Source organism: Lemur catta, chromosome 15, assembly GCF_020740605.2.
Source record: "Lemur catta isolate mLemCat1 chromosome 15, mLemCat1.pri, whole genome shotgun sequence".
Taxonomy (NCBI): Eukaryota; Metazoa; Chordata; class Mammalia; order Primates; family Lemuridae; genus Lemur; species Lemur catta.
Window position 1 is genome coordinate 40,246,757 of NC_059142.1, and position 12,765 is coordinate 40,259,521.

Genomic DNA, 12,765 nt, shown 5'->3' on the forward strand with positions numbered 1-12,765 from the left:
AGTCCTTGGAGAGAGTGAAAACGACTGCTTAGGTTTTCTCCTCCTGCCATTCTTTAGTCCTTGGTGAGATGTTGGAGAAGCAGAGCCCAAAAGTATGTCAATGTCACGTAGCCAAAGCAAGAAGCAGCAGCAGAGTCAGATTTCCTCCCCTTTTGATTGGGGAGCCACTCACTTTGGGGCACTTCCAGTCCCTCATTTCTCACAGAGCACTGTGGTGTGGGAAATCCCCAGCACAAAGGAAAAAGGGACTTGAAGTAGAAGTTGGGATACCTGAGGTTATGACCTTGGGTTCACAGCGCAGCTAATATTTGGGGGAACAAGTTGTAAGAGGACTGAGGGTACTGGAATCAGGAAAACTGGGGGTTGAGAAGGAGGTTATCACAAGAGAAGTGGCAGGTGGCTCTGTGGGGTCCCAGACTGACCATTGTCTTGGCCTTGGGATACAACAGTAACTGCCATTTTTAATGTGCCTACCGTGTGTCAGTTAGTTATCTATTTACTTCTCACCTAAACCCAGTTAGAGTAACATTATCCCAGTTTACAGATGAGAAAACTAAGGCGCCAGAGAGTAATTTGCCCAAGGCCACCCAGCGGGATAGCAGACATTTTCGTTTCCTCATCTGTAAAATGACAGCAGTTAGTCCACCACCTGCTGGTTTGTCAAAAATCGCTTGAGATACGACAACAGAAGCTACGAAGAGGCGAGCCCGGGGAATATGCGGATCCACAGCAAAGCCAGTTTTGCTCTTTCCAGACGTGCATTAAGGTGTTTTCAACTCTTCTAAAAGCGCAGGCGTGGGCGGTTCGAGGCTGCCTCCCGGCGCCCCTTGCGCAGGCGACGGTCGCCCTCTGCCGACGTAGGGCGGGAGCACGCTCAGAGGGAACGGGCCCGAGGGCGGGCGAAGATTTCTTTTGCCTATAGAGGGCGCAAGTCGGCGTGCAGAGTAACCCGCTCTTGCCGTCCCTTCCTTAAGCGCTTCCTGTCTGATCTCTATGATCCATCCAGTTGCGACGTGGGAAGTTTCTAAAGTTCTCAATTTACGGTAAACAAGAGAGGCGTGCGGCGACCCGGAAGTGAAAGCTAGAACCCGGTCAGAGCAGGTCCGAGCGCCGGCAGGGAAGAAAGGGGTCCGGGGAAAGTTGTAGCCATGGCAGTGGCTGTGGCCGTGGCGGGGCCCGTAATCGGTTCGGAGCCAGGCCCCGCGGAAGAACTTGCGAAACTCGAATATCTGTCTTTGGTGTCGAAGGTTTGCACTGAGCTGGACAATCACTTGGGGATCAACGACAAGGATTTAGGTGAGCCTGGGGAGGTCTCTGCGGCCTCTGGGCTTGGGACTGAGGGAAGTGGAAGGAGAAAAGGTTGATGGGCCGAATGTGTGTGCCCGTGTGAGCGTGTCTGTCACAGACACCCGGGCCCAGGGAACCTGCGGCCGTGGCCTCCGCTTGAGAGCCCTCCAGGCCGAGCTGTTAGAAACCGTTTCTCAGAGCTGTCAGCGAAGCCCAGGGCAGTCATCTCTGCTTGATTTTTTTTTTTTCAGCCTGAAATAATTAAACAGCTTTAACAACAACAGCAGTAGCCGCGGCGATGATGATGATGATGATAATGGCTGACATTATTGGGTGCTCACTATGTGCTGGATGTTATTCTCAGTTCTTTATTTATACTATCTTATTTGGTCATCACACAACTCTGTAAGGTAGTAGTCAGCGTCTGTGCTTTTAATTGTGTTCTTGACCGTGCATGCTAAACTACCTTTTAAACACCAGTCAGACGTTTTGGGACAGCTACATCTGGGGAACTCAAATCTGAGGAATAAGTCTAGTGTCCTAGAGGTAAGGCGATAGCCAGATGGAGTCCTTATGAAGGCAAACAGGGATGGATGGGATTCGAGGGATTGACCTGTAATAGGTGCAGAGATGCTTCATCTATTGTAACAGGAGGGAGGACAGAGAATATGGTTGTAGATGCAAATGGGTTGAGAGATTGGTGGTAGATGAATTCTATTTTCTAAATGAAGGTAAAGTGAAGTCATCAATTGAAGGGATAGAAGGGAAGGGGCAGGTGACAGAAGTGGTGAGGGAGGTTAGATGTGTGACCTTGGGTAAGATACTTAGTTTCTTGGAAGCAGTTTTTCTCATCTGTGGAGTCGGATGTGAAGTACCTTCACAGGGTTACCAAGTAGCACTTAGGAAGATGCTCTGTAGCCAGTGTTTTTTAGTTCACTTTTCTCTTGCCTCCCAGTCAAGATGTACCTGTCCTGTATAATTTTTCCTGGGTGATCCCTCTTTGAGTTGATAATGAGGTGATAATCTTATTAGTTTTGCTATCTGGATAATATGTTTCCTTCATTCAGCAAATATTGAGCTAGGGGACTAGGAATATGAATATAGCAGAGGAAAAGACAGATTCCTATTGTCAGGGAGCTTACATTTCTCTCCATTTTTGTTTGTTTAACTCCTTGGCCCCTTTTAGAGGAAAGAAAAAGTTATTGACACCTTCCAGTGTTTTGTTTCGACGTTAACCTTAGTATGTACAAAAGTAAGGGGAGTAAAACTCCATATTCTTTTAGTTTATATGTAATTAAATATCTCAATTAATTTGCATATAAATCACAGATATCGTTTTTCTGTTAAATACAGAATTACAAAGCCAATAACATTCAAAATACATTGGTGTAATGTGATAGTGTTGTTTTTTGAGACTAAATTGCCAGAGTTGGTTTAATAACAGAAGGTGTATATTTACTTTTGTTTTATTTAACGACTTGATTTTTTTTTATTTTGACCTGATGGATTATCATTTAAAATCAGTGTCATCATTTTTCCTGTTTTCAACAATGAACTTGTTTTTAACTGCTAATCTCTTTTTGATAATGGATTCAGTTAATTTAATGATGCTCCATATAATTCTGAAAATTAAAAACACTGATTAACAATGACTGGCAGTGTGAATGTGCTGCTGACTGCTTTGGGCTGGGTTTTTTGTTTGTCATACCTAGCAGCATGTAGCTTAGTTCTCCCTCCACATTGTTAAATGAATGTAGGCTCTGAAGTCAGATTACCTGGGCTCCAATCCTGGCTCCACCAGTTATTATTGGGTAGGTCAGTGTCTCTAACCCTCAGCCTCCTCATCTGTGAAACAGGATAGTAATGGCACCTGCTTATGAGGGATGTTGTGATGATCATGGGGGTAACCTGTGTAAAGCACTTAGCATAGTGCCTGACACATAGTAATGCTGAAGAAGTATTAACCATTGTCATTGTTGTTATTAGCTTGTTATTATATATAAGCTATGTCTGTGTAGCCTGATGGCATTTGGTTTTCACTTAATGTCATCAAAGAGATAGCGGCAAATTCCAGCATGGAAATGGTATGGTAGTATGAGTTTATCAGTTAATCATCCAGGCTGGGCACGGTGGCTCATGCCTATAATCCTAGCACTCTGGGAGGCTGAGGCAGGAGGATCGCTTGAGGTCAGGAGTTCGAGACCAGCCTGAGCAAGAGTGAGACCCTGTCTCTACTAAAAAATAGAAAGAAATTTGCCTGCGCAACTAAAAACGTAGAAAAAAAAAATTAGCTGGGTGTTGTGGCGCACGCTTGTAGTCCCAGCTACTTGGGAGGCTGAGGCAGGAGGATCGCTTGAGCCCAGGAGTTTGAGGTTGCTGTGAGCTAAGCTGATGCCATGACACTCTCCCCGGCAACAGATCAAGACTCTGTCTCCAAAAAATAAAAACTAAAGTAAAATAAATGAATCATCCAGATCTTTTATGTTATTTATTTATTTAATTTTTAAGGATTAGCACCCAAATGAAATCATTAAAATTTTTTTGTGGGACTCACAGTGTGAGGCTTATTATCTCAATCTATGGTAAAATGTTCTTCTTTCCTGAAAGTCTCTTAATTAGTAAATAGCTCTCATATTAGATCTCTTGAGAACTGTGCAGGTTTGTGGAAAAAAATTTGGGGAGTAAGTTAAGTCTTTCATCAACTTGGAGATTGTATCACCCAGCAGCTGCCTGGCCTTCGTACATAGATTGGGCCTGTCCTTCCAGAAACTGTAGAAAGCATTCTATTTCGTGTGTGTCTGTGTATTTATGCACAGGCTCATGATTTTGTACATTGTCGCCTTTAGAGTCTGTGTGGCAGTGTGCTCAGCTAGTAGTTTTGTGAGAAGAGGGTACAATGATGTGGGGCATATAGGTCTTCATAGTACAAATGCGCTCAAGGGCCAACTGGAGCCATTTTATAGTAATATTTTCTTTTCATTTATAAAAACTCACTAGAACATACATAGATAATCACAGCAGTCTAAATTTTCTTTTTTTACTCTTACCAGATGGTGTTCTTTGGTTGTTATGACTGTTGGATAGCCTAGTTTTGTTTTCAACATTCTTTTTTTTATTTTATTTTATTTTACTTTTTGAGACAGAATCTCGCTTTGTTGCCCAGGCTAGAATGAGTGCCGTGGCGTCAGCCTAGCTCACAGCAACTTCAGACTCCTTGGCTTAAGCGATCCTACTGCCTCAGCCTCCCGAGGAGCTGGGACTACAGGCATGCACCACTATGCCCGGCTAATTTTTTCTATATAGATTTTTAGTTGGCCATATAATTTCTTTCTATTTTTAGTAGAGACGGGGTCTCGCTCTTGCTCAGGCTGGTCTCAAACTCCTGACCTCGAGCAATCCACCCGCCTGGGCCTCCCAGAGTGCTAGGATTACAGGCTTGAGCCACCGCGCCCGGCCTCAACATTCTTGAAACTGATTTCTTACTCAAGTCTCCATTCTTCTTGTTTTAATTTCTTTTCTTATTTGCAGCTGAATTTGTGATCAGTCTTGCCGAGAAAAATACCACCTTTGATACTTTTAAGGCTTCTCTGGTCAAAAATGGTGCAGAATTCACGGTATGTATATCTAGAGACTTTTAATCTCTAGATATTAATGTTTTAATTTATGGGGTTGTTTTCTTTTTTTATTATTTTTTTCTCAGACCTGTTTCATGTGCATAATTTATGTTTTAATGTCACTGTTGAATTTAAATTTTGATAAGATTTAATATAGCAGTTTGGTATAGGAAGGAAATAATTTCTACATACCAATTAAATAAGCCATTAAATGTGTAATGTTTTCATGCCATTAAACAGTGGTGGTATAACCGGATTTCCTGTGACACCTTTCTAGGAAAACAGGGCAGAATATCTATCATTAAGTTTTTGTGGGTATTTGTATTCTTGTTCTGTGAGTGAAGAAGTCACAAACAAGAGTCTAGGTTTTGAGGATGGTTCTAAAACCATAGGAAATAAGATGGTTGCAGGAACTAAATAACTTTTCTCCTCAAAGAGTCCTAAATATTAGGTCTCTCTGGAGCTACTTTACTAGGTTCATGCTGTACCAGATTTACACTGTATGCTCCATTTGTTCCAGTTAGTTAAATTCTGGTGCATAACCACCCTTCTCTAAAGAACATTTTTTGCCTTTTCCTTTTTGTAAGTGTATTTAAGCACTGATCCAGGAGCTGACAATTTTTTTTATATGTTTCTTTTCAAAGGATTCTCTTATTAGTAACTTGCTGCGTCTCATACAAACCATGCGGCCTCCAGCAAAACCTTCTACCAGCAAAGGTGAGCAGAGCTTCCAGCTGAGCTTAGTCTCCAGAATGGTTAGATTGTGAGCATCCTGTAAACTGCATTTGTTTTTCTCTCAGCAGGTGCTGAGCAAGTAAATGTTCTAGTAACATTTTTCAAATGATATAAGACAAAATTAAAATTATAAGACATAAGCAAATGAGTACTATGCATCTCTTCCCTGCTACGTGCCCAGATAGTTTGTTGAGGATTTTGTGGTCAATGTTTTTAGAAAATTAAATTATGTTTACAGTAATGTGTATGATTAATATGTAACAAAATGCCATGTTCTGTTTCAGTGTGATGCAAATCTAATGTTGAAGTTAACCATTAATAATATTAAATACATTTTTTAATCCCTTCATGTTCTTTAATGAAACAAGATCCAGTTGTTAAACCGAAAACTGAAAAGGAAAAGCTGAAGGAACTCTTCCCAGTCCTTTGCCAACCAGACAACCCTTCTGTCCGGGTACTGAAACCAGTTTGAGAATGTCTACTACAACTGTGTGTTCTCCTCCATCCCTCTTCTTTGTCTCATTAGAAATTTTACTAATTTTAAGTTTGCCTTTGTTATAACATGTTTTTCAGAGTAGAAGTATTTGATCACATCCTGAGCATGTACTATGTATAGAATAGTGTTAAGGGGTTCTGAGAATGGTATTCAAAGGAAATGAGATTGAGAATTGAGGAAAGCAGTGAATAGGGATATAAAATACATATGAAATAACATTCTGGAACAGATGCTTGATATGTGGAATTAGATTTTTTTTGCTCCATTACATGTTAGAGTGTTGATTTTTAAAGTATTTCTAAATTTCTTTTCTTTTCTTTTTTTTTTTTTTTTTGAGACGAGAGTCTTGCTCTGTTGCCCGGCTAGGGTGCAGTGGTGTCTTCATAGCTCACAGCAACCTCAAACTCCTGGGCTCAGGCAATCCTCCTGCCTCAGCCTCCCAAGTAGCTGGGACTATAGGCATATGTTACCATACCTGGCTAATTTTTTTCTATTTTTTGTAGAGATGGGGTCTCACTCTTGCTCAGGCTGGTCTCGAACTCCTAACCTCAAATGATCCTCTTGTCTTGGCCTCCCAAAGTGCTAGGATTACAGGTGTGAGCCACTGTGCCCAGCCAAACACTGTTGTTAGTATCTGAGTTATAACAATGGACAAAACAGACAAGAGTTTCTGCCTTTCGGAGATTACATCCTAGTGTTGGGGTGGAGAACAAGAAATAAACATGTAAACAGTCAAGTGGGGAAGAGATCAGCAATAGATAAATAGTATAATAACAGTGGATAGTGATAAGAGCTATGTTGGAAATCTCTCTCTCTCTTCTGTTTCCTTCACATAAGTGGTTAGTGATTTGTAGATACACCTGAAGTACATACAGATTCTTAATTTTTTTTTTTCCTTCTCCTCTTAACTTTGCTGGTCTCTGCCCCTGTAGACCATGCTGGATGAGGATGATGTGAAAGTTGCTGTGGACGTCCTGAAAGAATTGGAAGCTTTGATGCCCAGTGCAGCAGGCCAGGAAAAGCAAAGAGATGCTGAGCACAGGTTTGTCCTTAGTGTCCTATCCTCTGGAATTTTAGGGTACTGTGACAGTTGAATTTTGTGAACCAGTCAAACAAAATTTTGGGCAAGTTTATAGAGTCTGGACTGGCCAGGTACCATAATCTTGGATCTATTTTCATTGTTCTCTGTCAAGAATGCTTATGCAGCAAATGCTAAGATGTTCAGAAGATAGAAATCGGGGTTGAAAGAGGCTGAATATGTTTGTGGTCTGGTTCTTTATTGGCCTGAAGGGATGTCATAGTTATTGTAATCCTAATTCAGTTCCACATTTAGTGGGCACCTACCACGTGCATGTGCGTGGTACTGTGCTGAGTGCTTGGGGATGCAAAGATGAAATTGGGCTGGTTTCTTTTTCATACTGGTGCTTGTTGATTTGTTAGGGACAGGACGAAGAAGAAGAAGCAGCGGAGTCGAAGCCGAGATCGAGACAGAGACAGAGATCGAGATCGAGATAAAGAACGAAACCGAGATAGAGACCACAAGCGGAGACACCGATCCCGCTCTCGGTCACATTCCAGGACCCGGGAGAGGAATAAAGGGAAGTCTAGATATCGGTCCAGGAGCAGAAGTCAGAGTCCCTTTAAAGAACGGAAGGACCGGGATAAATATGGGGAGAGGAATCTGGACAGATGGCGGGATAAACATGTGGACCGTCCTCCCCCTGAAGAGCCTGCCATTGGGGACATTTACAATGGCAAAGTTACCAGCATCATGCAGTTTGGATGCTTTGTGCAGCTGGAAGGACTAAGGTAATGTTTGGTGCTCTACTTCTCACACCAGTGATAGACAGATTTTTTTTTTTATCACTGGGGATTTTTCACACTCTAAAAAGTTATTATGGCCGGGCATGGTTGCTCTTGCCTGTAATCCTAGTACTCTTGGAGGCTGAGGCAGGCAGATTGCTTGAGCTCAGGAGTTTGAGACCAGCCTGAGCAAGAGTGAGACCTGGTCTCTACTAAAAATAGAAAAATTAACCAGGTGTGGTGGTGTGTGCCTGTAGCCCCAGCTACTCTAGAGGCTGGGGCAGGAGGATCCCTTGAGCCCAGGAGTTGGAGGTTGCTGTGAGCTATGATGACACCACGGCACTCTAGCCTGGTGACAAGAGTGAGACTTTGTCATAAACAAACAAACAAAAAAAAAACTAAAAAGTTACCAGTGATAGAATTTCTTTCATTGGTAGGGGTTTTCACATTCTAAAAAGTTATTATAATTAATTACACTTTAATCAAATCAGCCATACATAGCTCATAGAAGTTGACTTTTCAGAGCCATTTATTCCTTCCTCTACCTTCAGCAGATCTGCCCTTTACTGGTTGTGACAGACAGGATTTGTCCCCCTTCAGTGGCTTTTCTCTGGGAGGGTGGTATAACTGTTTTATTGTTTGATCACCTTGGTATTTTCCTCTAATGTTTAAGACCATTTTCGTTTGTTCAGTTTCAACAAGGGCAGAAATTGGTTGGGGAAAAGGTATTTTTAGGCATGTTTCAGATGTGTCTGACTCTCTCTCAGGAAGCGATGGGAAGGCCTCGTGCACATCTCTGAGCTCCGGCGGGAGGGCCGAGTGGCCAATGTGGCTGATGTGGTGAGCAAAGGCCAGAGGGTCAAAGTCAAAGTGCTGTCCTTCACCGGGACCAAGACTAGCCTGAGCATGAAGGTAGGTGACACGTTCAGCCTGTTCCCACATCTGATAGCCAAGGGAATGTAAGAGGGCAGCAAGTGAGCTAGCTTCCTTGTTTCTGTGCCTTAGGACGTGGACCAAGAGACTGGAGAAGATTTAAACCCAAATCGACGGCGAAATCTTGTTGGGGAGACCAATGAGGAGACCTCAATGCGGAATCCGGACAGACCCACTCACCTCTCCCTTGTCAGTGCCCCTGAAGTAGAAGATGACTCACTGGAGCGCAAGCGCCTCACCCGCATCTCTGATCCAGAAAAGTGGGAGATCAAACAGGTTGGGGCCATTAGCCTTCATGGCCACATGGTCATTCAGCATGTGGCATGGTGGTTAGTAGCGTGGGCCCTGGAGCACGATGGCCTGGGATGACTTCTGGCCACTATTTAGTTTTGTAATCCTTAGTCAAGTTACTCTGCCTCTTTCTGCCTCAGTGTCCTCCTCTGTAAAACAGGGCCAGTGGGGTGGTGTGGGGATTAAACGAGGTGACAGAGATGAAAATCTTAGGTTGGTGCCTGGCATATAGTAATTGCTATGTAAGTGTTCATTATTGTTTTCATCATTTTCCCGTAAACATCAGAACCACAGTGTGTCAAGCACCATGTAGATGCTAGGGCTATAAAGATGAGTGTATCATACTCTTGAGGAGCTCAAAGTCTAGTGGAGGAGAGCTAAATAAATAATTGTGAAGGATTACATATCATATAAGAAATGTACCAAAGTGCATTTTGGAAGCAAGGGAAGGAGCCGGTAGTTGTTCCAAGGCTGACATCTTTGAGCCCTTTGAGTTACAAATGCTGCCTTCTGTTCTTTGGCTAGATGATTGCTGCCAATGTCCTTTCCAAAGAAGAATTTCCAGACTTTGATGAAGAGACTGGCATTCTGCCTAAGGTGGATGATGAAGAAGGTAACTAGCCACTTGCATTGAGCAGGATAATGGATCGGAAGGATAATTGGCAGTTGAGCTACTGGACTGGGTGCTTTGTTTGTAGTTTAACCCAATGGCTCTTAATCATTTATTCCTTGGGTCTTACGAATCATCTCTCAAAGAACAAGGGCCTCTCCATGATGGAAGGAAGAAGTTGATTTTTCTGACAAGCATTTATATATTATTATACTTGTTGCTTATAATAAATTTTCAGGATGTAAGGCTGGGCATGATGGCTCATGCCTGTAATCCCAGCACTTTGGGAGGCTGAGATGGAAGGATTGTTTGAGGCCAGGAGTTTGAGACCAGCCTGGTCAACACAGTGAGACCCTTCTCTACAAAAAATAAAAAAAATTAGCCAAGCGTGGTGGTGCATGCCTGTAGTCCCTGCTACTCAGGAGGCTGAGGCAGGAAGATTGCTTGAGCCCTTGAGTTGGAGGTTGCAGTGAGCTACAATGATGCCACTACGCTTTACCCAGGTGACAGAGAGAGACTCTGTCTCAACAAAAACAAACAAGGCAATTGAACACTCGTCCTTACAATCCCCTACCCCTTCATATTTAAAAACAAAAACAAACAAACAAAAAAACGCATTTTTTCACAGGTATAACTTCTTTTGAAAGTAGCTCTGATCAGTTCTTAGGCTGGAGCACAAATGCTCTAGAAATGGCTGGGGCGGGGCTGGGAGGTGGCGGAATGATCACCTGGGTTAGAGTTTTACTTGTGTTGCTTTCCTTTTGACCTTGGAAGCTGTTTTTGATAAAGATTGCTGGTGCCCGTGGAAATTGCTTTAGTGAAAATGACTGATCATTTCTCTCTTTTGTTTATGGGTAATTCTTTTTGGGGAACTTTTAGATGAGGACCTGGAGATCGAACTGGTTGAGGAAGAGCCTCCATTCCTGAGAGGGCACACCAAGCAAAGCATGGACATGAGCCCCATTAAAATTGTTAAGGTGAGAAGTGCTGGGACTTTCACCTGGAAATGTCAAGTGGGCGTCTTTTCCTAAAGTAATAGGTCAACTTATTAGATGTGTGTAAGAAGAACTCAGGCCACAGAAAGTAGTCTTGGCTTTTAACCAAGGTCTAGAATATTTTTATTTTAAATGGAGATTGGCTTGGCTTTGTTGCTTTTGCTTTTTTAACTCTTTTGTGCTCATTTAGTGTGTTTTGGGAAGAAGCAGAGAATAAGTAGGAGTGCTTGATCTACCTACCATCATTGCCTTTGCCCAGTTCCGTAGGGCTTGAATCATTGTCTTACAGATTCAAAGGCAATTTTGAAGAGTTTACATGAACCCCATAGAAGGCTATAGCACTGGGTGTTGTGGAGGGTAGAGCTGTGAGGAGAATTCAAACCAGAATCCATAGAACAGTTATAAAATTTTAGGTATGGAAAACAGTATCTTAAGGTCTTCCAGCCCAGCCACCCGTATAATGTTTATAATCCACCCATATAATTCTGCAGTGTTCTTCCCATGTGGTCACCTCACAGCTGCATGACATTGTTAGTGACAGGGAATTCATCAACTCTTAAGGAGAGGGTACCCTTTATTTACTTACTTATTTTCCAGATTCTGTTATTTTTTATTTTTTTATTTCAAAATATTAAAGGGGTACAAGTGTTTTTATTACATGGATGAATTGAATAATGACACTATAAGTCAGGGCTTATAGCATGCCAGTCACCGAAGTAGTGTACATGGTACCCTACTTGGTACATTTTCCTTCCATCTTTAGATGGATCTGAGTGTTTGTTCTTTAGGTGGAGCTGAAATCTGTCTCACTGAAGTGTCCACATTGGCCTTAATTTTAGTTCTTAGGGTCATACAGAAGAATTCTTATCCCTTTCTTATGTCCTTCATGCATTTAAAGGTAGCATCATTTCTGTCTCTCTTGGGATTCTCATCTTCACACTGAGCATCCCAATTCTTTCAGTAATTTATCGTTGTCTTCATTTATTTTATCTGAATGTGCTATAGTTTATCCATTTCTTTCATGTAGTCTGGTACATTGATAGGAACTTTATTCCAGGCTTGGTCTCATGCTTTAGATTATAGTGGCTAAACATATATATTTTATTTCCTGGACATTTAATGCATGTTGCTTTTTTCTCTGTTGCACTAGAACCCAGATGGCTCCCTCTCCCAAGCAGCGATGATGCAGAGTGCCTTAGCTAAAGAAAGGCGGGAACTCAAACAGGCACAGCGGGAAGCCGAGATGGATTCTATTCCCATGGGACTCAACAAACACTGGGTTGATCCTCTGCCTGATGGTAGGACCCTTGGAGTGGGGCGTGGGCCTTTTTAAAATATCTGAGCCTTCCAGTACACAGGGAGGGGCTTCTACCAGCACACACTGTAAATTTAGCCTTGGTTTTTCACTTCACTTATAGTGTGTTTGTTTGTTTTGTTTTTTAAACACATGTTTAAAACTAAAAGTGTTTTAGTAACTTTGGTCAAATCATTAGACTGGCTAAGTTTCTATTCTGAATTACTTAGAAGATTTTATTTTAGGGTACAGTGGCTCATGCCAGTAGTCCTAGCTACTTGGGAGGTTGAGGTGGGAGGATCCCTTGAGCCCAGGAGTTCAAGGCTTCAGTGAGTTATGATTGTGCTACTGCACTCCAGCATGGGCAACAGAGCAAGACATTCCATCTCTTAAATTTTTTAAAAAAGTTTTACAGGTAGTGTACAGGTAGTGTAATTGACTATGATGGAGAAATTGAGACCCAAAGGACAAATAGGGCTCAAGTCTGTGAAGAGGGGATGGGATGGGGTTGGGAAATATGTTTCAGGCTCCGGAGTAGTTTGTGCTGGGGCCGTGGGAAGAGGACCTGGAAGGAGGCTTGTATAGCTGGAGTACACAGAGCGATGGGCAGAGTGCTGGGGGATGAGGCAGGAGTGGCAGGCCGGGCCTTTGTAGACAGCATTCAGAATCTGGCCTCAATTCTGAGTGTACTGGGAAATGTTGAGAAG

At 42.5% G+C, this 12,765-nt stretch overlaps 1 protein-coding gene across 2 annotated transcripts in view; it reads left to right on the plus strand.

The window, feature by feature from the left end:
• The first annotated feature begins 1,026 nt into the window (after positions 1-1,026).
• Positions 1,027-12,765, plus strand: part of DHX8 (DEAH-box helicase 8) — a 30,306-nt gene continuing 18,567 nt past the window's right edge. Inside the window, exons 1-11 of one of the 2 annotated variants that reach the window (XM_045526661.1) lie at positions 1,027-1,296; positions 4,816-4,901; positions 5,546-5,618; positions 6,005-6,090; positions 7,065-7,174; positions 7,573-7,941; positions 8,703-8,847; positions 8,941-9,144; positions 9,685-9,772; positions 10,649-10,746; positions 11,915-12,062. In XM_045526661.1, coding sequence (XP_045382617.1) covers positions 1,149-1,296; positions 4,816-4,901; positions 5,546-5,618; positions 6,005-6,090; positions 7,065-7,174; positions 7,573-7,941; positions 8,703-8,847; positions 8,941-9,144; positions 9,685-9,772; positions 10,649-10,746; positions 11,915-12,062 — 1,555 coding nt within the window. In that variant the 5' untranslated portion in view covers positions 1,027-1,148. The remainder of the gene's footprint in view (positions 1,297-4,815; positions 4,902-5,545; positions 5,619-6,004; positions 6,091-7,064; positions 7,175-7,572; positions 7,942-8,702; positions 8,848-8,940; positions 9,145-9,684; positions 9,773-10,648; positions 10,747-11,914; positions 12,063-12,765) is intronic. The other variant, XM_045526662.1, reaches the window with a different exon arrangement.